The sequence below is a fragment of the Agelaius phoeniceus genome, chromosome 18 (genome assembly GCF_051311805.1).
Source record: "Agelaius phoeniceus isolate bAgePho1 chromosome 18, bAgePho1.hap1, whole genome shotgun sequence".
NCBI classification, from domain to species: Eukaryota; Metazoa; Chordata; class Aves; order Passeriformes; family Icteridae; genus Agelaius; species Agelaius phoeniceus.
Window position 1 is genome coordinate 8588786 of NC_135282.1, and position 23106 is coordinate 8611891.

Here is a 23106-nt window from a genome sequence, read left to right on the forward strand (position 1 = left end):
CCCGCATGGTACTAGGATAAGTCAGTGGGTGGTGGGCCAAGAGCAACCATCTGACCCAGCCAGAACCCAGTGCCTTTGGGGGTTCTGGGGCTGTCAAGGAGGAGAAGTGTCGCACTTTGGCACAGGCAGCCACTACGAGAGATGCCAGGCAGGCGGCTCCCGGCTTCCAGTGCCCACCTGGCAGATCCTGGGTGTTCCCCGTCTTAGTCCTCACCTCTGGGGCGCTGAGGGGAGCATCGCCCCGGCACCGCCGCGCGGCTGTGGGGAAGGCAAGGGAGAAGCCTCGAGAGCCGGTGTGAGGGGGGGCCGCGGGGACCCCGGGGGGCGGGTATGAGGGTGGGTCAGGAGGAGCGCCGGGGGATCGGGTGGGTCAGGGGGCAGCCCCGGGGGATTGGGGTGAGGAGGGGTCAGGAGGAGCCCCGGCCCGGGGTGAGGGTCGGCCGGGGGCAGCGCCGGAGGGAGCCGGGGAGGGGGCCGCGTCACGTGAGCGTGTGTGGCAGCAGCGGAGGGATACCTGCACTCTGACAACCCCTCCCGCCCCTCTCCGCTGGCCGTAGCCGCGGCGGGGACCACCCGCTCCTCACAGCCCCATCCCCAGCCCGCGCCCTCAGCGGGAGTGAGAGATAGCGGGGCAGAGTCGGGCGGGAGGGTGAGGGCGGGAGAGAGGCGGCGGCGATGGGCGGAGGAAGAAGCGCGGCAGGGAGGGACTATTTGAGGAGACCCTGGCAGGCTGAGGTGCGGAGTGATCCCGGCGAGTGAGCGGCCCCGCACTGAGGCCGAGGAGAGCGGCGGGCGCGCCGGGCGCCATCCCAGCCAGGGCTCCGCGCCTGCGCCGCTTCCGCCGCCGTGAGGGGAGCACCGGCGGCCGCCCCGTTTCACCGCCCGCTCCTGCCCCGCGCCCCTGCCCCGGGGAGCTCGCCCCCAGCCATGGCCCAGATACTGCCCATTCGCTTCCAGGAGCACTTCCAGGTGAGCGCAGGGGGGCAGCAGAAAAGGCACGGGGTTGGGGTCCCCCTCTTCTGCCTCACCCCGTCTTTAGGAGAGGGGGGGAGGGCTGCGGCCTAGGCGGGCCGGGGGAGCGCTGAGGGCGGGGAGAGGGGGCCAGGCTGCGGGGGGATCTTCTCCGTCCCCTCCTTCCTTCCCTGCGGAGCGCGGCCGCCGTCCCGCTGCGCGCCGCGGGAAGGAGTGCGGGGCCGAGCCCGCCCCCGGTGCGGACTCTGAGCTGCCGCTTCTGCTCATCCATCCGTCCGTCCGTCCGTCTATCCTTCCATCCCCGGAGCTGCGTCCCCGCGGCGTGCGGAGCGGCCGCGATTTGTGCAGAGTCACTCGTCGCCTGAGGGACCTCCCGCTCCGGGGAGGGGGCGGCGCCGCGCCGGAGCCGCGCTGCTCGCCCCGGGCACCGCGGGCGCTCCCCCGCCTCAGCTTGGGTGGACGCCGCAGTCTTGCAGGCGGATTGTGGGTTTTCCCTTTCACCTAAACGACCATCAGTCTCTGGATCGCGAAGGTTCCTGGGAACCTCTTTTTCTGCAGCTGTGAGGAAATTGGTGAGATGAGGTGCAAGAAACCATTTGGACTTGGAAGCTGCACAGCCGCTGTCCCTCTTTCCAAACATAACAATATTAAAAAAATCCTCCCTCGGAATGACATGGTTCTGTTCTTAATATCCTGTGAAAACCATAACGCCAGCACTGGAAAAGATCCCTAGCTAATGGATGCAGCACAGACAAACCGGTTTATGTGTTTCCTTGTGACCTGGTGGTGAGGGAGGGTTGTAAATGGAGTGAGAGAATAGCAGTCTCTGAACGTGCAGTTTGAGGCAGGAATTAAAGGAATTTGCTAAATGAATGAGAGAACAGGAAGTGGACTTGGCAAGTCATCCTTCTGTCGCTGCACCGCCCCTTTCTGTCAAATCAGGCATCCATTTCAAAATACGAACTAGTATCATCCCCCAGTGTGGACTGCATGCCACTCTGGGCATTTCAGGTTGGGAAATGGTTATGGCCACTTCCAGCTCCCTTTGGTATGTATTTTTTTGCTTAACTGGAAGAACTGTCCTGGTGACCCTAGAAGGAGCTCTAGCCAGAAAAAAAACAGTAGAGTGAATTCCAGAAATATCAAATGTCTCTGTCCAAGGGAGGAGACAAACCTGTGTCCTCTGAGTTTTCATGGGTTGGGAGAGTTTAACATGGTGAAGAATTCTCCCCCCCCCTCCCTGCCAGTGTCCACTCTAGCAGTGATTATAGTAACCTCAAATAGGTTCGTAAGAGCTGCAGAACAGCTGGCTGGGTAAGAAACTTGGGATCAAAGTGATTTTGTTGTCAGACTCTTTTTAGAGAGCATATAGTTCTTACCATTTAAAACTGGCAAGCATAACCAATCCTGCTGATTGTGTTTGATCTATACAATAGCAATGTGAGGACATCCCACTTAATATGCAGGAGGTGTCCTGTGCTGCTTTGCATGTTAAATGACTGTTTCTGTGATTACCAGTGTTGTGTGTCTTGCAGCACTGCCAATATCAGCATTGTGCTACCTCAGGTTTGGGTGAGGGGCCGGCCCACCTGCTTTTCAAGGGTTTTGTACTGAAGTCATACTCTATTTTTTGCTCTTAAGCAATTTGATCTTATTGAAAAGGCTAAACCTGTGCTTGAGTTACTTTTTCTCAGCAGGAAAGCTGCATGGAGGAGCAGGGAGAACCCTGGGGTGTCTGTTGCTAGCATGTAGGAACAAACTTCTTCAGCATTCACTCTTTCCTGTGTATTCCTTTGCTTCTCCCCCAGGCTGAGTGCAGAAGCCCTAAAGCAGTACTCTGCTAAAGTCAGACTGAAATCAGTAGTAGCTGGGAGTAGGCATGCAGTAGCCTCCTCATGCTGCTTCTGCAGTTGTCCCTACATGGTGGGATAAATAGGGAGGGAAAATGGAAGGAATGTAGGAACTCCTAGTGTTTGCTCTGGCTGGATATCTGCAGTACAGTTATATCAGCTCTAACTCACTGGATGTTGTAAACTAGAATCAAAAGTCATGAATTAATGTTACGTGGTGCTTGTTGTCTGGTAGAGAATTTGTGAAGACATTAGGCCTTCTCTTCATAATACTACACTGCCACACATATTTAGCCTTATCAGATTAATCTCTCTCCCCCCCTCACATTCCTTTCAAGTAATTGTCTTGACTATGGTTAAATTATCATATTTAAAATTAATATGGTAAATCTACTGTGCTGCTTTATGATAAAGCCAAAAAAGTTTAAATTCCATGTAATTGTTGTGTGTTCCAGTGATCCCAAGTTGTAAAATCGTTCTGTGCCTTAATTCAATCTGTACTGTTTCTACCTGTAGCCTTTTTAATTAATCCAGCTGTAAGTGATTAGAATATCAGTTAGTGCTATAATTAATTCCAAGTTCAGCCTGTTGCTGATGAAACATTATTTCCCTTAAGTTCAGTGTCTTCCCGAGGTAGTTGTCTGTACTTTACTAAAAGAAGAATTGAACCGTGCAGAAAGTGCCCTCCAGAGAAGCTAAACAGAAGTTGCAGTGCTAAATACTGAACGCTTCTCTCCCACTCTCTCTTGCTGGAAGTGGAGAAATGGTAGTGTGAAGTGAAACAGTGATCTTGGTCCATGTAGAATTGGAGGAGTGCTAGGGATCAAGCAGAATGAGCTGCACAAAGAATGTAAACATTTTGTCTTACATTGATCATCCTTCTAACTGTAGTAGTTCCAAGCCTGTGCAGGAGGAGTGACTGCCAGTCACAGGGCATGTTAAATTTGAAGTTGTTACACCTTGTGTGTTCAAGTCGTGTGTGAGCTGAAGGACAGAGAATGGTTGCAGTGAAAAAAAGATAGCCAGGTCTTGATGTGGTAGAAGGAATTCAGTCTGTTTGTTTAGCTCCATTTAATGCAATTGAACAGTTATTTTTAGATATGAACTCTGTCACTATTAGTCTTCACAAATTCATTAAGAACTTTCATCTTGCTCATTTTTTCCCCAGAGAATATTGGAGTTTTAAGTTCCATAGCAAGGGAGGGGAATAAGACAAGGACTTAGTTTTTATCTGTCTGGTGACTGCCCAGCTGCAGCAGTGCAAACTATGCCAAGTCCTGCTGCACTGAGTTACTCGTGCATACTACTTAAGCTAATGTGATTTAATCAGGTTCTTAACTCCAGCATTTCTGTTGGAGCAGTGAATTATGAATTATTTACCAGATTGAACTCTTCCAAGGGAATTGCAGTTTACAATGGAAGTGCAGTAAAAGACCAAATATACTGGTAGATGGAGTGGAAGCAGTACTACTGGAATCCAGTGTACAAAGTGTTCCTGATCTAAAATTAAACTTTTCCTTCACTTAGTCATTGCTTTTGTCTCCTTGTGCCTCTGAGCTTTTTTCTCACTAGCAAAAATCTTTGCTTGTCTACGGGGAAAACTGTTGCTTAAGCAAGATCTCGGGTTCCGAGATGGGAACCTTGGATGCACAGACATCGTTCTGCTGCCTGTTCAGTAACCGATCCAGCCTCTTGAGCACAGCCAGCTACTGTGAGAAAACTTGGGTGCATGACATGCTCTCAGTATGCAAGTGCTGCACATCTTGGTGCAGCACTGACAAGCTAAAATATCCTGGTTTAAGCATAAAGGATGTAGATTGATTTCCATCATTTTCAAGACAAAACCACTTTGTTTGGATAGTCTGACTTGTCTTATTAAGAATTACTATGTGTTGTGCAATAGGCATGACTGAGCTGGATGGTTTTCATAAGTTTGCTTTGGTTGGACGTGTGCACTTAAGAAGCACTCAGGAATATTTGCAAGCTGTAAGTGACTTTTTAGATTTGTTTTCAAAAGGTAGGGCTAAATATTATGACTTGATTCAGCTATTCAGTGATGAAGAGCCTCAGTTTGCTCATTGGATTCAGAAGTGCCCCTCACATGGTAGTGATAACTCATTTGATAGATGATCCAATCCTCATCACAAACATACAGAAATAGATTTTTGTGTAGGGAGTAAATGTCACTTTAGATGAAAGCCTGATTGCAACTGCAGCTCCGACCAGTGGTCTTGCATGTTTTAGGTCTTACATACTTCCTTGGTGTCCCTCAGCTGTCAAAATGGGAACTATAGCAGGAGATGAGGTGAGGGTGAGCAGTTGAGCAGGAATGTCCAACAATTACATGGACATCCTTACTGGGGATGATTAGAGCTTTATGTAGTTACATGAGTTATGGGAAGCTATTGCTGCATTCTTGGTTTGCATTACATTTAAAAAGATGTGTGCTTACAGAGCTTTTAGCAGGCAGTTTTTATTTGGGTGCATACAGCCTCTGTCCAAGCCTTACTCTTTTCTAATGGCCTTAGAAACAACAGTTGATCACATCTAGCAAGCATTTATGCTAGAATTATGTGGCATGAAGCTGAAATGGGATACTCACACTAAACTCTGAAGAGATACTAAATTCACAGAGTTCTGACTCCTTTTAACTGATGGTAGGTCCCAATTACTGGAGTGTCAGGATTAGACAGTAAGGCTTAATTATTTCTCATTAGAGAAATAGGCTCAGTTTGAAGACTAGAGGTGTCAGTATCTGAGTTGGTCTGTGCTGGCTCAGCCTGGATTGCTGCACTCCACAGTAAGGGAAATGCATTTGAAAGCTCAATATTTAGTAAAGCTCCTGTGTAAAAGACATCTTGACTTAATTTCTTAGCAAATGGTACAATGCTGGTAAAGAACAGAGAAAGACTAAATATCATATTAATAATGGTCTTTCATCCTAAATATCTTTGTGTCTTCATTCATGTTGAGAAACAAATAATACATCTTAGTTTAATCTTTACCATGTCAGTAAGTTCTCAATATCTGTAAAATGCTTGAAGTAATGAGTCTAATGCACTCTGTAGTAGTACTGGATATCTATGAAGCAAAAGTCCTTGTTTATCTGCTTCATTCAGCCTGATAATGAAAATGGTTCCATGCTCTGTGTGTAGCTAATGGGTGTTAGGGCAGGAGAGGCATTAGGGTGTCACCTGTGGAACAGAATGTCACCCTTTCCCCTACAGCAAGGCTTGCTGTAACCTACATGGGGCTGCTTGGTAGGGCTTAACTGGATTACCCAAAAGTAAGGTGTGGGTGAAATAATGGAAATTATGGTAAATGGAATAATGGAAATCGTAATAAATACCTCCAGAATGACTGTGTAGTGGTGAATCTTTATTTTCAGGAGAAAACAGCCTTAGTTTGAGAGAGGGTACTGCTTGACTAAGAAGCATAATAAAAAAATGAAAAATCAGTAGTAGTTGAGAGGCCTGTTATTCACTTCTTTATGAAAATAAACTGAAAAATCGCTAATTAATATATATATATACACCTCAGTAATGATCTGTAGCATCTTCACCTGAGGCTTTTAATCTGCATGGCTAAGTGCTTGCTACTTTCTGTAATAAAGTTATGCTGATTTTATTCATGAGGAAGGGGGGAAGGTGCTTTAGAACAATATTTTTCAGATCATCATGGAAGATTTGTCCCATCCAGGGTAAAAGTGATGCTGGCTGATAGATGTTATTTGATGGTAGAGGGATTCTGCTCATATTATTCTGTATAGTCAGTAAGAAATACACCTCTTACAGTGCCTCACATATCTCAGGAGGATACAGGCCATTCCCCTAACAGTAGGAACAGTCTTCAGTGTTTTCAGACTGTTAAACTGTGAAGTGTTGTCGTCATTGACTGAGGCTTGCAGTATTCACATGACCGTCCTTTAGGGAGTACTGGCATTTAGCCTTTAGAAGATGTGATGGGTTTCCCTAATAATGATGGCAGTGATACTCAAGCAGAATTTAGCATTACGTTTTCTGAAGCCTTTGCTTGATTTTATCATGTGTTAAAGCAGGAAATTTTCATACCAGAGTGTGATGCAAAATCATACTTGTCTTAGTAAAGATACCCAAAACGTTTTCTTAAACAGGGACCAGACTTTGAAGTGAATAATGGTGGGTTTAAAGCTGAACTTCAAGGAAATGCCTCAAGGTTCTCACTTTGCAAAATGAGTGTCCAGGGGCTGTTTCTTGAAGAGTAGGTCAGACTGAAGCACACTAATTGAGAAGAGACCTTGAAAAAGCTGTGTTTCTGCTTCAATACTCTGGAAATACATCTGAATTTGGATTAATTAAATCAAGTTAGGAACTTAGCTGTGCTGCAGTTGAATTTCTTGACTACTCTTGTGACTCTTAATGAGTCTCTTATAATGGACTGTACTCTGTTGGCAGATGGACTCAGAACATACTCAACATCAAAGTACATAAGTGTCAAATAGGTGAACATGTAATTTGTGGCAATATGTGGACATTGTCCAGTGTAGAGCAAGCAAGCAAGAACAGTGGAATTAAGAGCCTGTCATTTATTCTTCTGTTGTTCAAGTTCACAGAAGTGTGTGGAGCTACAACTTGCCTGTTTATTGGGTGCTAAAACATTGTGTGTTAAATATGAAAGGTACACAAGTTGTCTTGGTATGAAAACTTCTTTCCTTCCTGACACAGAAGCATGTATTAGCCACCTACCTGTAAGATTTGTTTTCAAAACTCTGGGTGCAAGTGTTATCTGATGACCTTGTGCCTAAACCTTGATTTTCTTTTGGAATGAATGGCACCTGCTGAAGTTTGCTGTTGTGTATTAAGTATTTACCCCTGAAGTGAGATGTTAGCTGAATGGCTCTCAGTTCTGCTGAGAAACACTAATGGCAATGAGTAAATGTCTTTTTATGCATTTATACATTTGGCTGATACTACATTACTGAAAGTTGAGTCTGTTGAGATTAGCAATTACTGAACTGAATAGCTCTTCATTAGTCAGCTCAACAGGAAACAAACAATTCCTGAGGCGTTCTTGGGCACAGTCCCGACACATCACACTGAGAGGTATCTCTGTTACATCCCCAATTTACGATTTACTGAATAGCATTACAGAACCTGTAACAAGCCATGGTCAGCCGGCTCAAACACACTAAGGCAGTGTTTGTGATGCCATCATGGGACTTCTTGCCCAAGGGATGGAGTCTATTGTGTGAGGCTCCTGGTGCTATGTATCAAAGGAGTGTAATGACTCAGTGATGCTGGTGGTAGACTCTCTTCTGTCTCCTTGAGGGCAGTAATTTTTCACTTGCAGTGCCCTGAAAAGCAGTATAGGTTAATCCTTTGAGAAGCTTCAGTGAAGCTGATGCAGTTCCTGTGCTTGAAAAGCATTGCTTTGGGGCATAAAGCAGGTGCTCAGGCTTGTTACAGTTATATAAGATGCAGCTTACAGACGTACCAAACCAGGCTGTGCTGCATAGGTAAATCTGATTTACTGTGGACCAATGGAACAGTGATATTTGCTCACTACCACCTCCTCCTGTTGACTGAAATTGAGAGTGAATGGAAATAAAGTTAACACAAAAGGATGAAAATTATGTATATACATAGGTGTCTTGTAGGGGAGTCTGTTTGGCAGCTCAGAATGACTCCAGGTTGCATTTAGAGTAACTGCTTTGTTTTTACTGTTGTGTGGTTGAGCACAAGTTATGTTTTTAGAGCTGGACGTACAGCTGGAAGGGGCCTGCATCACAACCCTTGCCTTTGTTGTTGAGCCTAAGGCACGACATCTTGGGCAAGGAGAGATGAAATGATTGTTTATTTTAACACATCTTTCTTACCTTCCACTGGTAAGAATTAGGTATTCTGTGAAGTAAGATGAGCAAGTCCACTTGTAGGCCAATTGAGACCTGCTGTGTAGACTTCCTTCTACACTGTTGCTAGGAGGGGGTTACATAAGGGTAATTGATTCTTTCTGTACTACCCTCTGATGCTGAACATCATCATTCTGAATGACATTCAACACCTAAGTTTTGAACATCAAATTTACCAGCTTTGCTAAAACTGGATTAGTGGTCTCACTGCTGGTGTAGTCTTTAGTACATTACTAGAACCAGGTTAAGTAATAAACACATAAGTTAAAACTCCTTTTAGTTTGCATCAATAATACAACTTCAGAATGTTTTTAGGACCTGAATACTGACAGTTGTGTAGTTCTTTGCCTGTGGAACAAAGAGACTCAGAAGATAAATCAGAGTTCAATAGTGTACACTCTAGTCAGAGAAACTTGTCAGTCTTGCATTTCCTTCTGGAGGAGATTTAGGACATAGAGGCTTGAGTTAGACCTTCAACATGGGAAGGATAATAAAGTACTGTTTTCTTGTCTTTCTAGCTCCAAAATTTGGGCATTAATCCAGCAAACATTGGATTCAGCACCCTAACAATGGAGTCTGACAAGTTCATCTGCATAAGGGAGAAAGTAGGAGAGCAGGCACAAGTAGTGATAATTGACATGAGTGATCCAACAACACCCATCAGGCGTCCAATTTCTGCAGAAAGTGCCATCATGAATCCAGCCTCTAAAGTAATAGCGCTCAAAGGTGAGTCACCCTTTATGACTGCAGTATGAAAACTACTCTTTAGCTGTACTACTTATTAATGCTTTTAAAAATTATCTAAACTTTCTAAGAAGAATGTATATGAGGATAAGAATTCTCGCCTGAACTTGCATGCTGTATTTTTGGTAGTAGATCTTTCAGTAATCTATGGATGATTTGCCTCCAAGTGGATGTGAGTTGCTTGGACCTGGCACTGCAGCCTCCTATCCTCACTGAGGACCAGGTCAGCATCTGGTATACTTTCCCTTTAAACAGGTATTGTAAACGTAATGGAAACTTGTATAGATGAATAGGGATGTAAAGCCATATTTTCTGCCCTGTTCTGGTCCTTTCTTGTAGCTCTGAAGTTTTTACTAGATGTCATAATATCATAAGGATGGCCAGTAAGTGTAAAAGTTTGAACATAACAAACATGTTAAGTTTGACAATCATGAGGTCTTGCAGCTAGAAGACCTTTGCTTACTGCTACCTGTGGTGTTGTTACTGCCTTTAAGTAGCACTCTGAGCTCAAAGTAGTAATTTTAAATTCATGTCTGGCTCTTTTCTCAAATGACCAACATCTGGTATTTAATCTCAATAACTGTTACTGACTATGTACTTTTCTTCCTGCATCTTATCTAAACAGATGGTGAGTGAACTTTGTCCTGATATTGTATGTTTGGTAGTACAGAATGGTCCCATCTCATAAAAAGAACTGAACTTTAAGGTAGCCATTTGACAGTTCACTTCATGGCCAGGTGGGGGAATCTTAATCCTCAACTGGTATTACAATGATCATGTTCTCCATTGGCTTGTTTCTGACCATTTGGCTGTTTTGACTATTGACTGTACTGAGTGAAGGAGGAGAGTGTGCTTTAGTGTTTGTGTGTATATGTGATGGAAGTACAGTTGATAGACAAAATGAAGTTGCAATATTTTTATGAGAGACCTGCTAGCATGTCCTGTGTGCTATTCATTTCTGCTTAAGTGTGGTTTTTATTGTGAAAAATCATGGTGAAATTACTTGGGGGTCCAAGAAACTGTCCTCAGAACTGGTGTGAAACCTTCAACTTCTCTTCTTTGATCTCAGGCTTATACTGACATCAGGTGAGAACTAAAGTGAATATTGACTTCACTATAGTCATAGTTATGCATCTTCCAAAGGACTGCCTTACCCTGGGTATGGGTAAGGGTAATAATGAAAAAAAATTAAGATCTGTTATGAGTTTACTGTCCTTTATCTTGGACCCCTTTAAACAGACTGTATTGGCAAGGAAAGTGCCTTCTCTACACTAGCAGAGCTTCATCTACCTCTTAAAAGGAAACTACATAATCAGGTTTGAAAACTAATATACTAACTAAATGGATTATCATCAGCTTCAAAGAATATAGCTTTATTCTTGCCAGTTAGGACTTGTTCAAAAGGAGTATTGTTCTGTCCATTCAGAGTGAGTAAATCTGTCCTCTGAACCGACAAGGTTGAATTAATGATGTTATGTTGACGTGCAAAGTTGTGTTGTCAAGTGTTGCAAACTTAATGATCTCTTCTATAAATAATCTAGTGATCGAAAGGTTGGGTTAATAGAGCTACCTAACCAGTATGTTATCCATGATAACACGTGGATTAAGTCAGTCTGTCACTCCAGACTTTTCCCTGCTGATCGAGTGAGGCTTCAGTAGTCAAAATGGTTACATAATGTGACTCAGTGTGCCATGATGGGCAGTTGCTCGTAATCCCAGGATTATTGAGCAATAAATGTAGAAATCCACCCTCAGAAAAAGAAATGAAATGGTTCTTGTTTTTAGCTGATGTACAGTATGCACAATTTCATTTCTGGATTGCATGTGGCATTCTCCTGGTGTACCAAGATTTATGCATTGTCCTTGTGTTCTTGGTCCTCTTGCACTGCTCTGTACTGGGAGTGCTCAGCAGTGGGTGTAAGTGGAGAATGCAGCATTTGAGGGTGCTTCCATTCTTTGTGTAATGGAGAAATGTCATGCTCCAGTCAACTGTAATGTAAGTTCTTGTGCTGATGTTCAAAAATCGAATCTGCTTACTTGATTGCACCTGTATAGTCTAAATAGATTCACCAGTTTGGTAGTTTGATCAGAAAAACTTTTAAGTCTTTTTGTCTCGAATCTTGGCGTAATAAAGTGTTCAAGTAGACATAAGACTCAAGTGCACACATGCCCTCACTATGACTGTATAGCAGATCCTGCTTTCTCAATCCAAATAATACAATATAAACATAATTCTTTAATAGTTTAGTTACTATGAATTTTAGTTACTGTGAAGTTTGAATATACGTTGCCACGTTTAGGGAGTTGTAAAGCAGTAGTTTCTGCAGCTCCCAACATCCAGGGCTAAACTGCCTAGTGAAGCTTGTAGAAGCCATTTCCAACTGTGACATAACAGTCAAATTCAATCTAGAAAAGAGACAAGCATGAGCCCTTAGCTGTTTATCACATTCTCCTATGTTCTTAAACCTAGGAAAGGCATAATGCTTCCTGTTCAGGAAGTCTGTCCTGAAGAGCAGTTTTTCTGTATGGGTATTCTGGGATTGTTGTTTAGATGGTGACCAGAGCCCTTCCAGAACTCCTTGTCTACTGGCTGCATGTGAGGCTGCACACCGTGGGAGTTGAAAATCCATCTTTTGATAGCACCAGGCCATTGCTGGACAAATTGTTGTCCAAGAGAGTAAATACACTGTTTCCAGCTATCAGTTTACTAGGTTTACTGCATCTGTCTAACACAGTAAGTGCATGTGCAGAGCAAAGTGTTCATTAGCAGGCTGCTTTTGGTCCCAGGGAAGCCAACGAGCTCTCCTAGGATGTTGTTGATCAGGTTGACAGTTCTCAATGCTGTTAAACCAGGCAGCAAATGCTGCATGTGATAGCTCTTAAGTCTTGCATTGTCTCTTGGCATTGCATTAAACTAACATGATCAATTTATGTATAAATTATGCTAAAACATTATAGAGCAGTTCAAGATACATATTAACTTGGGATTAGTAACTCCTGAATACGATTTCTCCATGGCCAGCAGCCTTTATCTATCAGCAAACTCCCAGTTTGGCAGTCACAAGTGTTACTAGCAGGAAACACTTCTGAAATGGGGATAGAAATAATGGCATTACAAGCCAATATTCCAGCAGTCTGAGTGGGTGTCTTGTGAACAGAAAAGAATATTCCTAGAGCTGAGTTATCTCATCTGCAGTAAAATAAAACATCACTTTGACTTCATGAAAGGAGTGGATTCCCTTATTCTTTATAATTTGGTTCAGTTAGTTTTAAGCCTACTTAGCAGAATAGGGCTTCTGGTTGTTTAAAAGGACTACTGAAATCAAGCCTAAACCTGCAGTGTAGTTTCCTAAATCATGAAGAAGTAATCTTAACTGGACCTAAAGCTCCAGACCTTCCTATGGGCTTTCTGAGCGTTTGACTGTCCTCTCCAGTAGATACTTGTTGTACGAAGCCCATCCAGTTCAGTGTGCAGTTCATCCAACAGGAAAACAAAATGGGAGCTGTGATCTTTGGCTGTCTGAAGCTGTTTCAAGTCTCATGCTGTTTGACTCAGTCCAGGTCATCTACAGCAGCTACTAAATTGACATAAAGTGGAGCCATTCTTTCTATTAATTGTACTGAGTGACATCTACTAGACATCTGTAACTTGGCATACCAGTGCTGCCAACTGGCAGCACAAGAGTTTATACAAGCTCTGTAGCTTAGGTTGTCTTTTTACTACAGCTTACAGTAAATTGAAGTGTCCATGCTTGTCAGTTGTTGGAATGTCTGTGTGAGTGTCCATAAGGAGATTGTGTTGGTTTTGGGATGGTACAAGTGTTGGGGTGGAGAGGGGATTCTATTAAGAGTCAGGTGTCAGAGGAGACTAAGATGTGACAGACACTAACCCTGTCTGTAGCACCACTGGAACAGTGGCTTAAACTGGGTGCTTGTAAATGGGCAAACTACAGGATGGCCATTGTGGTAATTGATCTGTGATGTTTCTTGGATTTTGTCATACTAGCTGGGAAAACACTTCAGATCTTTAACATTGAGATGAAAAGTAAAATGAAAGCCCACACAATGGCTGAGGAAGTGATCTTCTGGAAATGGATATCTGTGAATACGGTTGCCTTGGTGACAGAGACAGCAGTGTACCACTGGAGCATGGAGGGAGAATCACAACCCCAAAAGATGTTTGATAGACATGCTAGTCTTGCAGGCTGCCAAATCATCAATTACAGAACAGATGAACACCAAAAATGGCTGCTGCTGATAGGAATTTCAGCACAGGTAAGTTCCCTGGCAGCAGTATGTTATGAAAGTAATTGGGAGAGCCTTGGCCCCACTTCACTTAATAGCTGCTGTAGTTTAACTCTGGTTTCTGTAAATAAAAAATTCAGAACTATCTTTTGTGTAGAAGTAGCCTGACTTCTAGTTTGGTTCAAGTGTTGGAGGAGGAGATGAGAGGCATTTGCTGCTTTTGAATTTACTGTCCCAAGGGTCTTGGTACAAACATTTGAAATCTTTTCTCTAAAAGCTGACCTTTCTTTTTTCTAGCAAAATCGTGTGGTTGGTGCAATGCAGCTGTACTCGGTTGACAGAAAAGTCTCCCAACCTATAGAAGGCCATGCAGCAGCTTTTGCAGAATTCAAAATAGAGGGAAATGCCAAACCTTCTACCCTCTTCTGTTTTGCTGTGAGGAGTCCTGCAGGAGGCAAGGTAAAGTCTACAGCTACGTTCCTGTAGTGCCATAGGTAGGTTGTTTGCATCAAACTGAATGTGGAATTCAGTAGCATTGGATATGCCACAGCTGCTAAGCAGTTTGTGCAAGGCTGAGGTAGCACCACAGTAAATGCCTTGGCTTAACTAGTCTTGTCCTCCAAAACTGATGAATTGACAAGTGTGACTCAAAATATCGTGAATGGGTTGTCTTGAATAGGAATAGTCACTTTCATAAAAAGAGTGGTTGTTTGGAGGTTTTTTTATTCTTCTCCCAGGTTTTAATTTATCAGGTTCCAGAAAATTTAACATTCTGAATATGTGGAGCACAGCTCCCCAGACTGTTGGCCAAATGTGGCAGATGACTTCAGTAGCATATCTGAGGAAAGGAACTTCTTTCATGTGGCTGCACTTGCAGGCAATCTTGTGACATGAACTCTTTTCTTCCTAGCTGCACATAATCGAAGTAGGTCAGCCAGCTACTGGAAATCAGCCATTTGTTAAGAAAGCTGTTGATGTGTTTTTCCCACCTGAGGCACAGACAGACTTTCCTGTGGCAATGCAGGTAAATGTTTGACCCTCCCCTAAAAATGAGCTTTATAGTCTGGCAAGGAGCTGACATCTGCTGCAAAGATTGCTTTCTATAGTGCTTTGCTGTCATTCTTCCTAGTTCTGGGAGAGGTGTTAATGGGTTTGTGGGAGGTAGCATGGACATTAAAACAATAACTTAAATACATAGACTGCTCCTGTATTTAAAAAAATTAATAAACAAAAAAACCCCAAAAATTCTACCAAAAAACCCCCAAACCAATGAAACAGACCACAAAAAAAAAACCCTTGAGAGTGTGTTCAGGGAGAAGGTATCCAACATCACTTTGGCTGTTCAGCTTCCTACTAAAGTTCCATGTTCTAGATAAGAATATTAGCATACCTCCTGTAGTAGCAGCAGTACAGAAAAGGCAATTTGGGGCATAAGTGGGAGATTCTTCAGGAAAGAACAGAGCTGGTTGCTATCACAGACCACATTTCACTTAGCATGTTTCTAGGACTAGAAATGTGTCATAAAATCAGACTATTTTGGAGCATAAGACTGCTGACGAGTCTAATAGACCAGCTTCATAAATAGACCAAGAGATGCCCATAACTAAGGTGCATGTGTGGCAGGATTCATGTGGCTCTATACTTCAGCTTAAGGCTTAATTAATAAAACATCCAAAGACTTCCAAGAGGAGAATACTTTTATGTCTGAAGACCCTTTTGGCTTGAAAGCCTCCCCAGTTTCAGTGACTTGACAGATAAACTGGAGTACTCAGTAGATGAGCTTGGTTTAGATTCTGCTGGTGCTTTGGGTAGGCTTTGTTGGAAGAGAATGGGATTATCTCATTAGTATTTCTGAACTAGAATGCTAATTCTAGACTAGAATGCTAATTATGCCCAAACTTTTCTCCTCAGCTTGGCTTATTAGGATGAGGAGTATGTTCTTTGCTGCAGATGAATTTTAATTTCCCTTCAACCTCTCTTCACTGGAGCTGTGCCTGCAAATGGCCAGCAAAGCTGTTCATTGCTTTTGAGTCTGAAAGGAAGAAGCCTGAAGCTATATTTGTTCTTAATGTCAGTACAAAGGCATGTCACTGCAGTGCTTTCTTGTGACTAGGCTAAAGGCAGCTGTCTTAAGTGTTACAATCTTACTAGTTTTTACTAATAAAACCCTGTCTTTGGCAGATTGGAATTAAGCATGGTGTGATTTATCTGATCACGAAGTATGGATATATCCACATGTATGATTTGGAGTCTGGAGTGTGCATCTACATGAACCGTATTAGTGCTGACACTATCTTTGTCACAGCTCCTCACGAACCTACCTCAGGCATTATTGGTGTGAACAAAAAAGGACAGGTAACAAATCCACCATGCTGTTTCTGAGCCTTCTAAAGTTCAAATGGAATGTAACAAACTTAAGGAGTGACTTGATGCAACCAATGTCATGGACGAGAGCAAGTGACTATTTGATTAATCAGTTTTTTATGTCTACCAGTGTAGAGCTACTTGAAGAAGAACTTGTTTTTTTACTAATCTGCTCCTTCACTGATGAGCTACACAGCCATTTTGTTGTTGTATTTCATAGTAGTTGTGGAAAGGACAGTACTCCTCAATATGCCTCTTGTCCTTTCCAGGTGCTTTCTGTCTGTGTTGAGGAAGACAACATTGTGAACTATGCTACAAATGTTCTCCAGAATCCTGACTTGGGACTGCGAATGGCTATACGGAGTAACCTAGCCGGGGCAGAGGAGTTATTTGCCAGAAAGTTCAACACACTGTTTGCTCAAGGAAACTATGCAGATGCTGCTAAAGTAGCTGCATCTGCACCAAAGGTAAGTGACTCCAAAGGTAAAGCTTAGAAATCATGGAAACTTGCCTAAGCTTAGTGGATTGCTTAGGTCACTTACATTTCAGAACTTGACATTCAAAACATAAAGAAGCTGTAAGGAGTGTCTGCTATCCATTTCTAACCAGACTGGACTTTTTGTGGCCACTGACTTCCTGCTAGAAAGTCATTGATTTGATGGTCTCTATCCTGAAGGTTTAACAGTAGATGCTTCAGTTTATCCTTCAACCTGCTTTTTTTACTAATGCTATTCAGTCTTCACTAATTAAACACTGCTTCTCTCTATCTTGTGCCTGTTCAGGGAATTCTACGTACCAGTGATACAATTAGGAAGTTCCAGAGTGTACCAGCTCAGCCTGGACAGGCCTCTCCCCTGCTCCAGTACTTTGGAATATTGCTCGACCAGGGACAGCTGAACAAGTTTGAATCTCTGGAGCTCTGTCGCCCTGTACTGCAGCAGGGCCGCAAACAGCTTCTGGAGAAGTGGCTGAAGGAAGACAAGGTAGGCTCAATCGTGACATTAGCCTACTTCTGTTGCCCTCTAACAGTTGAGTGTGAACAACACTTTGTTGATGCTACAACTCTGAATTCTTCTGCTTGACAAAATACCACTTCTGACTTCAGCTGGAGTGCTCGGAGGAGCTGGGAGACTTGGTGAAGACGGCTGACCCAACCCTTGCACTCAGCGTCTACCTTCGAGCTAATGTGCCAAACAAAGTGATCCAGTGCTTTGCTGAAACTGGCCAATTCCAGAAAATAGTGCTGTATGCTAAGAAGGTAAATAATTTATTACAAACTGCAGGCTCCGTCTTATGTTTAATGTGTCCATTGTGCAAATCATAGTATATTACTACAGTCTAAAAAGTCTGCAAAAAAATAAACTTCAAAGCATCCAGAATTTTATGAAGTATTAATTTAATGGACTGGCTTAAGCTTATTCTACAGAATAAAAATAAGATACTTCCAGAATTCCTCAGACTTTGTTTTGTAATCCATAAAAAAAGAAAAATTGCTTAATGCCTACTTTTAAGTTTAGGACTTGATAACTACGCCTTTAGGACTATTGAAAAATTTATTCCAGGCAATTTTCTTACATAGCCAGAGAATTGCCCTGGCACAAGTTCAGTTACTAAGTAGGTGAATACTGAATTTCTGTGTCAACAGACTAGAAATGCTTTTGTCTGAGAATTCCTGGAAGATGGAGGATGGGCACTGCAAGCTCACAACAGTTTATAGTCCCTATGCTAAAAAATCTGAAGGTTTAACAGAAGTGTGAAGCTTCCTAACATGTATGACTGTTTCTGAAATCTCTAGGTTGGCTATACCCCTGACTGGATCTTCCTACTGAGAAGTGTGATGAGAGTCAGTCCAGAACAAGGCCTGCAGTTCTCTCAGATGCTGGTACAGGATGAGGAGCCACTGGCTAACATTAACCAGGTGATGCCCACAACAAGAGTACTGGTCTCTTTCTAGGCAGAGGGAATAGTGTAGTACTATTCTGGGGACTGGTAAGGCTGCTTCACATCTCTTGTCATCTTGATCAGAGGAGTGACTAAATCGTCTAGTTAAGTTTGGTTTCATTGAGTCTTTAGAGGCACGTGTATTCTCAAGTTCTTGTGGAAGCTTTCTGGTTTATTGATAGTAAACTTAGCACAATCTTAGTCTAAGCAATAAAGTGTTACTATCCTAGTGTTGACTTTAATGGAGCATGTATCTCCTCATGCAGATAATTTACAGGAAGATGAACAAATAAACCTAAGTTCAGTTCTGGCTGCCATTGGCCACTTCTTGTTAAATGGATGGAGAAATAAGGGAAGATTTTGCATTATTAAAAAATGAAGCTACTTGGAAAAAGTCCTGGCTTTATTTCTAGCAACCATCCCAGCAGGAGAAGGGATGAACTTTGCATGTAGTGTTAGAACTAAATAACAGTGGGTGGTAAAGTCTGGCGTAATAGCTCAGAGTAATGCACTTCTTCCATTCTAGAGACAAAGGAAATGTGAAACTTGTCTCTCTATTACCATGATAGTAATGCTATGAAAACAAGGGAATGCAGCATGGTAGGTGCTGTGATAGCCTGTTCTCTCAGTTTGAGACAGGTTAGGATCTTGGCACAAAGCTGACCAATAGGGGATGCAGTATCATAACATCACCCCAGGACACCTGTCTAGCCAGGCTTTTTGTATGCACAGAAAAATGTACATGTGTGTATATAGACCCCTCTTCTGTAACTTGTCCAATCTCAACAGATTGTGGATGTGTTCATGGAGCACAGTCTTCTGCAGCAGTGCACATCCTTTTTGTTGGATGCCCTGAAAAATAACCGCCCTGCAGAAGGCCACCTTCAGACCCGTCTCCTGGAAATGAATTTGATTCATGCCCCACAGGTACGACCCAGTTCCTCCAAAAAGGGAGAGACAGTACTGGACTTGCACAGAATAGGATGTCTGATACTGCTATCTATAAGTCTTTTAGTAACATGAAAGTTTACTTAGTCGCTGCTGTGACTTCTCAACAACTTGTAGCTGCTGTGATTCTCTTGGCAGTTTTGATTTCTTGACAGTGAATATGAAATGTAACCTCCTAGGTTGCAGATGCCATTCTCGGAAACCAAATGTTTACACACTATGATCGTGCTCATGTTGCCCAGCTGTGTGAAAAGGCAGGCTTGCTCCAGAGAGCTTTGGAACACTACACAGATCTCTATGATATTAAACGTGCAGTTGTTCATACTCACCTCTTGAATCCTGAGGTAAGTGTTGTCCAGAGTAAGAAAGTGATGTGAACAGTCTTCAGCACTTCTGCAGCTGCCATAAAATGGGTTGTGGGTACTGAAGTAGCAGAGTAGCTGTGATTCAAGAACATTTGTCCAGTTAATGATTAAATTGTAATCTGTACTTTCAGTGGCTTAAATCTGACCTCAGTTCCCCAGGTGGGCTTTTCAAATATTATTTCCAAATGCATTTTTGTGATTGTAAATACAGTGAGTGTTTGTTTTTATATCTTTGGTCTTAATTCATGGAAGACTTCTCTCTAGTGGCTGGGGTAGTAACTGTCTAGTTGGCCCATCTTAGACATCAGTCAAATCCTGTGTGAGTTACTGAGTAAAATTTCTTTCTCTTTGCAGTGGCTTGTGAACTTCTTTGGCTCCCTCTCAGTTGAGGACTCCGTGGAGTGTTTGCGTGCCATGCTGTCAGCCAACATTCGGCAAAACCTACAGCTCTGTGTGCAAGTTGCTTCTAAATACCATGAACAGCTTGGCACCCAGTCTCTTGTGGAGCTTTTTGAATCTTTCAAAAGCTATGAAGGTACAGTATTAGAGGGAAGCAGCTTACTTGGAAGCGCTGCTGATTGAAGCTAATAGTAAGGATTGTAGCTTTTATGGGACAGGTACTTTTCACATGGCTGGATCTTAGGATACATTTATGAAAGTGAGCTCATCACAGTGAGTTCTAGGGCTAGTTTTGTTCTAGATGGTTTCTTAACTCTCTTGAGTAAAGATCAGAAAGCAAGATGAAATCTGAAAGAAGGGAAAAGAATCTTTCTGATACTCCCTGCAGTTGACTGAAAGCTGCTCTGTCAGCCAAGCTGAACTCTTTAAGTCACAAGCTGAGGCCCATACAGCCTTCACTTGCTTCACTTCTAACAATGTTAAACACATGTGACTCTTTCCAGGACTGTTCTATTTCTTGGGTTCCATTGTAAACTTTAGCCAGGATCCAGATGTTCACTTCAAGTACATCCAGGCAGCTTGCAAGACTGGTCAGATAAAGGAAGTGGAAAGAATCTGTCGTGAAAGTAATTGCTATAACCCAGAACGAGTGAAGAACTTCCTGAAGGTAAATATTCTGCCCAGGGGATTGAAGGGTCTTCTGTATGTTTTGCTTAGCAGCAGAACTATAGCTTTCTAATGGAGGGAAACACCAAGGAAGTTTAGTTGGCATGGCTGTGAATAATCTTTTGTTGTTTTTTTCTCTTTCACACAAAATACAGGAGGCAAAGCTCACAGATCAGCTTCCTCTCATCATTGTCTGCGATCGGTTTGACTTTGTTCATGACCTGGTGCTGTATTTATATCGCAATAATCTGCAGAAGTATATTGAGATCTATGTACAGAAGGTAAGGACTTGCTCTTTACTTCATTATAAGGAACTACAGCATAAGCTGCTGCCTCTTTTTTCTCACTCTCCCAGTGCAGAGGCTCTTCATTAACCTTTTGTCTATCACAAAGACATTATTCCTGGAATGTATATTCAAATGTTAGTTACTCAAAGTTCTCCACTCTGAAGCATAATTGAAATTGTTAACTAGAGCTTCCACGTATGGAAGACTGGGGGTGCATTATTAGTAATGCTAATAACTAATTTCAATGATGGTGGCTTATTCTAGGTGAATCCTAGCCGGATACCAGCAGTGGTTGGAGGGCTTCTTGATGTAGATTGTTCTGAAGATGTCATCAAGAACTTGATCATGGTGGTGAGAGGGCAGTTCTCCACAGATGAGCTGGTGGCTGAAGTGGAAAAAAGAAATCGGTAATGAAAATGCATCTGTAGGCACCAGTGTCGGGCTTCCCTGACCCTGCTATACACAAATGGAATTGCATGCAGTTTTGTTGAATGATAAAGTACTGATACTGTTCTGTGTTTCTCTGTAGAAAAGCAGTTCAAATTTGCTGGTCGGTCTTTTGATTGATTGGGTCATGTAGAAATGCCTGACAGCAGTGCATCATGTATAACATGGCTTTTGGACACTGCCATACAGCCAGCCATGGGATGTACCTTCGGAATAAATTTGGATCCAACTGTCTTGACAGTCAGCTGCAGGCCCACAGCAGCTTCTGTAATTAATTTCTAACTATCTGTAAAATGAACAAATGGCTTGAAGCGTGAGGTGCCAGCTAATACAACAGGAGTTGAGAGATTGTAAAACTAGGGGTATCTGCAACAGTCCCTGATGTTAAGCTGCAGGTCTTCCACTCATTTAAGACTCATTAAAAATAACTGGCTGGTCTGTGTTTGCTTTTAAGTTTGACCAGCAGACTTGTTTGAAGGGGAAGGCCAGGTACTGAGTGGTAGCTGTAAAACATACCTCAGTCTGACTTATAAACCTAAAATGTTTGCTTCTTCAAAGGCTTAAGTTGCTGTTGCCATGGCTTGAATCAAGGATTCATGAAGGCTGTGAAGAACCTGCAACTCATAATGCTTTGGCCAAAATCTACATTGACAGTAATAATAATCCAGAGCGCTTCCTTCGTGAGAATCCTTACTATGACAGCCGTGTAGTTGGCAAATATTGTGAAAAGAGGGACCCTCATCTGGCCTGCGTTGCTTATGAGAGGGGGCAGTGTGATCTGGAACTCATAAAGGTTAGCAAAACTGCATTTTTAAGCATGCTTTACAGAACTACTTGCTGCCTGAAGTGGAAGCCTGTCTGGCTATTAGTCCAACACTTGCAGAATCCTGTCTTGCAGTCTCACTCAGGAGTTGAGGCAGGTGGGATTCTTCTATGTGGAGACAGTAAATTTTATGCTGATGAGAAGAACTTATGCTATATGTCCAAACTAGAATTGTATAACTGGAACTTTGAAGTACAATCCATGTCTTTCATCCACTGATTCTGCTTGAAATTCATTTGTTTATTAGGCCCAGGTAATGAATATGCCTACCATTAAAGCTTTGTTAATTTGATTTTTTTGAACTTTGATGGCTCAGCAGGAGGAGCAGGCTGTCATCTAGCCTGACCCTACAGTGAAAGAAAAGTTTCCCTGAAACTAAAACAGGGCTTGTAATTTTCCTTTGTTGTGATTGACCCATAGACTTGCTCCAATACTTAACTAGAAATGAGGAAAATAAATGTTGACAGTTGAACTACAAGGACTTACTCCAATAGCATTCCTCTCCTATCTTTAAGCTTGTTGTTCTTAGAACATCCATCAGAATTTCAAGGGCAGGTGAAATTCTCAGGGTTCTCAGATACTTTCTGGTCTCAATGTGAACACCAGAGCTTAATGTCAGATTAAGCCAGTAGTGCTTGTGGTTCCTGAGAAAAATATTCTCCTCCTACCTGCACTTCCATATTGGTATATGCAGAGAATGTCAGCTATCAGCATTAGAATGGTAGTATAATCCAGGCTTGCTACTGGATTAAAGTGAATGACTTTGCAGCCTGAAGTATTTAATTTTTAAGTAATATCATCTAGCTGTTAAAAAAGGGCTGGCTACATTTGTCTCCTTTATTTCAGGATATGAAGGTGGCTTTGAGTTGTTGTTTGCTAGGAGGCTGCTAGGATAAACTTTACCATTTGAGTTAGCCATTAAAGCCTGTCTGTACCAGTTTCTTCCCTGAGCTGATGTTCTGTGAAGGTGTTTCTGGTTGTGGAATAAAGATCTTTTTCCTGTAAGAATTATTCTTGAGATGTTGTTGTCTCCTGGAAGAAGGGTCAACTCCTGCAACTGGTAAAAGTAAAGTATAAAGCAAAATTGTGTTAGTACTGATTTGCTTACAGCACAGTAATTGAGATTCCATGGGCTTATTTGGATACTAGCAATGTGAGCTGTTGCTGT

General features: G+C 42.7%; 1 protein-coding gene across 3 annotated transcripts in view; it reads left to right on the plus strand.

Annotated features, from left to right (window-relative positions):
• Positions 1-667: 667 nt before the first annotated feature.
• The window catches only part of CLTCL1 (clathrin heavy chain like 1), a 34824-nt gene continuing 12385 nt past the window's right edge, over positions 668-23106 (plus strand). Inside the window, exons 1-17 of one of the 3 annotated variants that reach the window (XM_077188073.1) lie at positions 668-969; positions 9228-9435; positions 13460-13728; positions 13996-14157; positions 14609-14722; positions 15880-16053; positions 16332-16529; positions 16845-17045; positions 17168-17320; positions 17858-17980; positions 18793-18930; positions 19131-19295; positions 19671-19851; positions 20219-20382; positions 20537-20662; positions 20933-21075; positions 21674-21908. In XM_077188073.1, the coding sequence (XP_077044188.1) occupies positions 928-969; positions 9228-9435; positions 13460-13728; positions 13996-14157; positions 14609-14722; positions 15880-16053; positions 16332-16529; positions 16845-17045; positions 17168-17320; positions 17858-17980; positions 18793-18930; positions 19131-19295; positions 19671-19851; positions 20219-20382; positions 20537-20662; positions 20933-21075; positions 21674-21908 (2796 nt within the window). In that variant the 5' untranslated portion in view covers positions 668-927. The remainder of the gene's footprint in view (positions 970-9227; positions 9436-13459; positions 13729-13995; positions 14158-14608; positions 14723-15879; positions 16054-16331; positions 16530-16844; positions 17046-17167; positions 17321-17857; positions 17981-18792; positions 18931-19130; positions 19296-19670; positions 19852-20218; positions 20383-20536; positions 20663-20932; positions 21076-21673; positions 21909-23106) is intronic. The other 2 variants (XM_054645841.2, XM_054645842.2) reach the window with 2 other exon arrangements.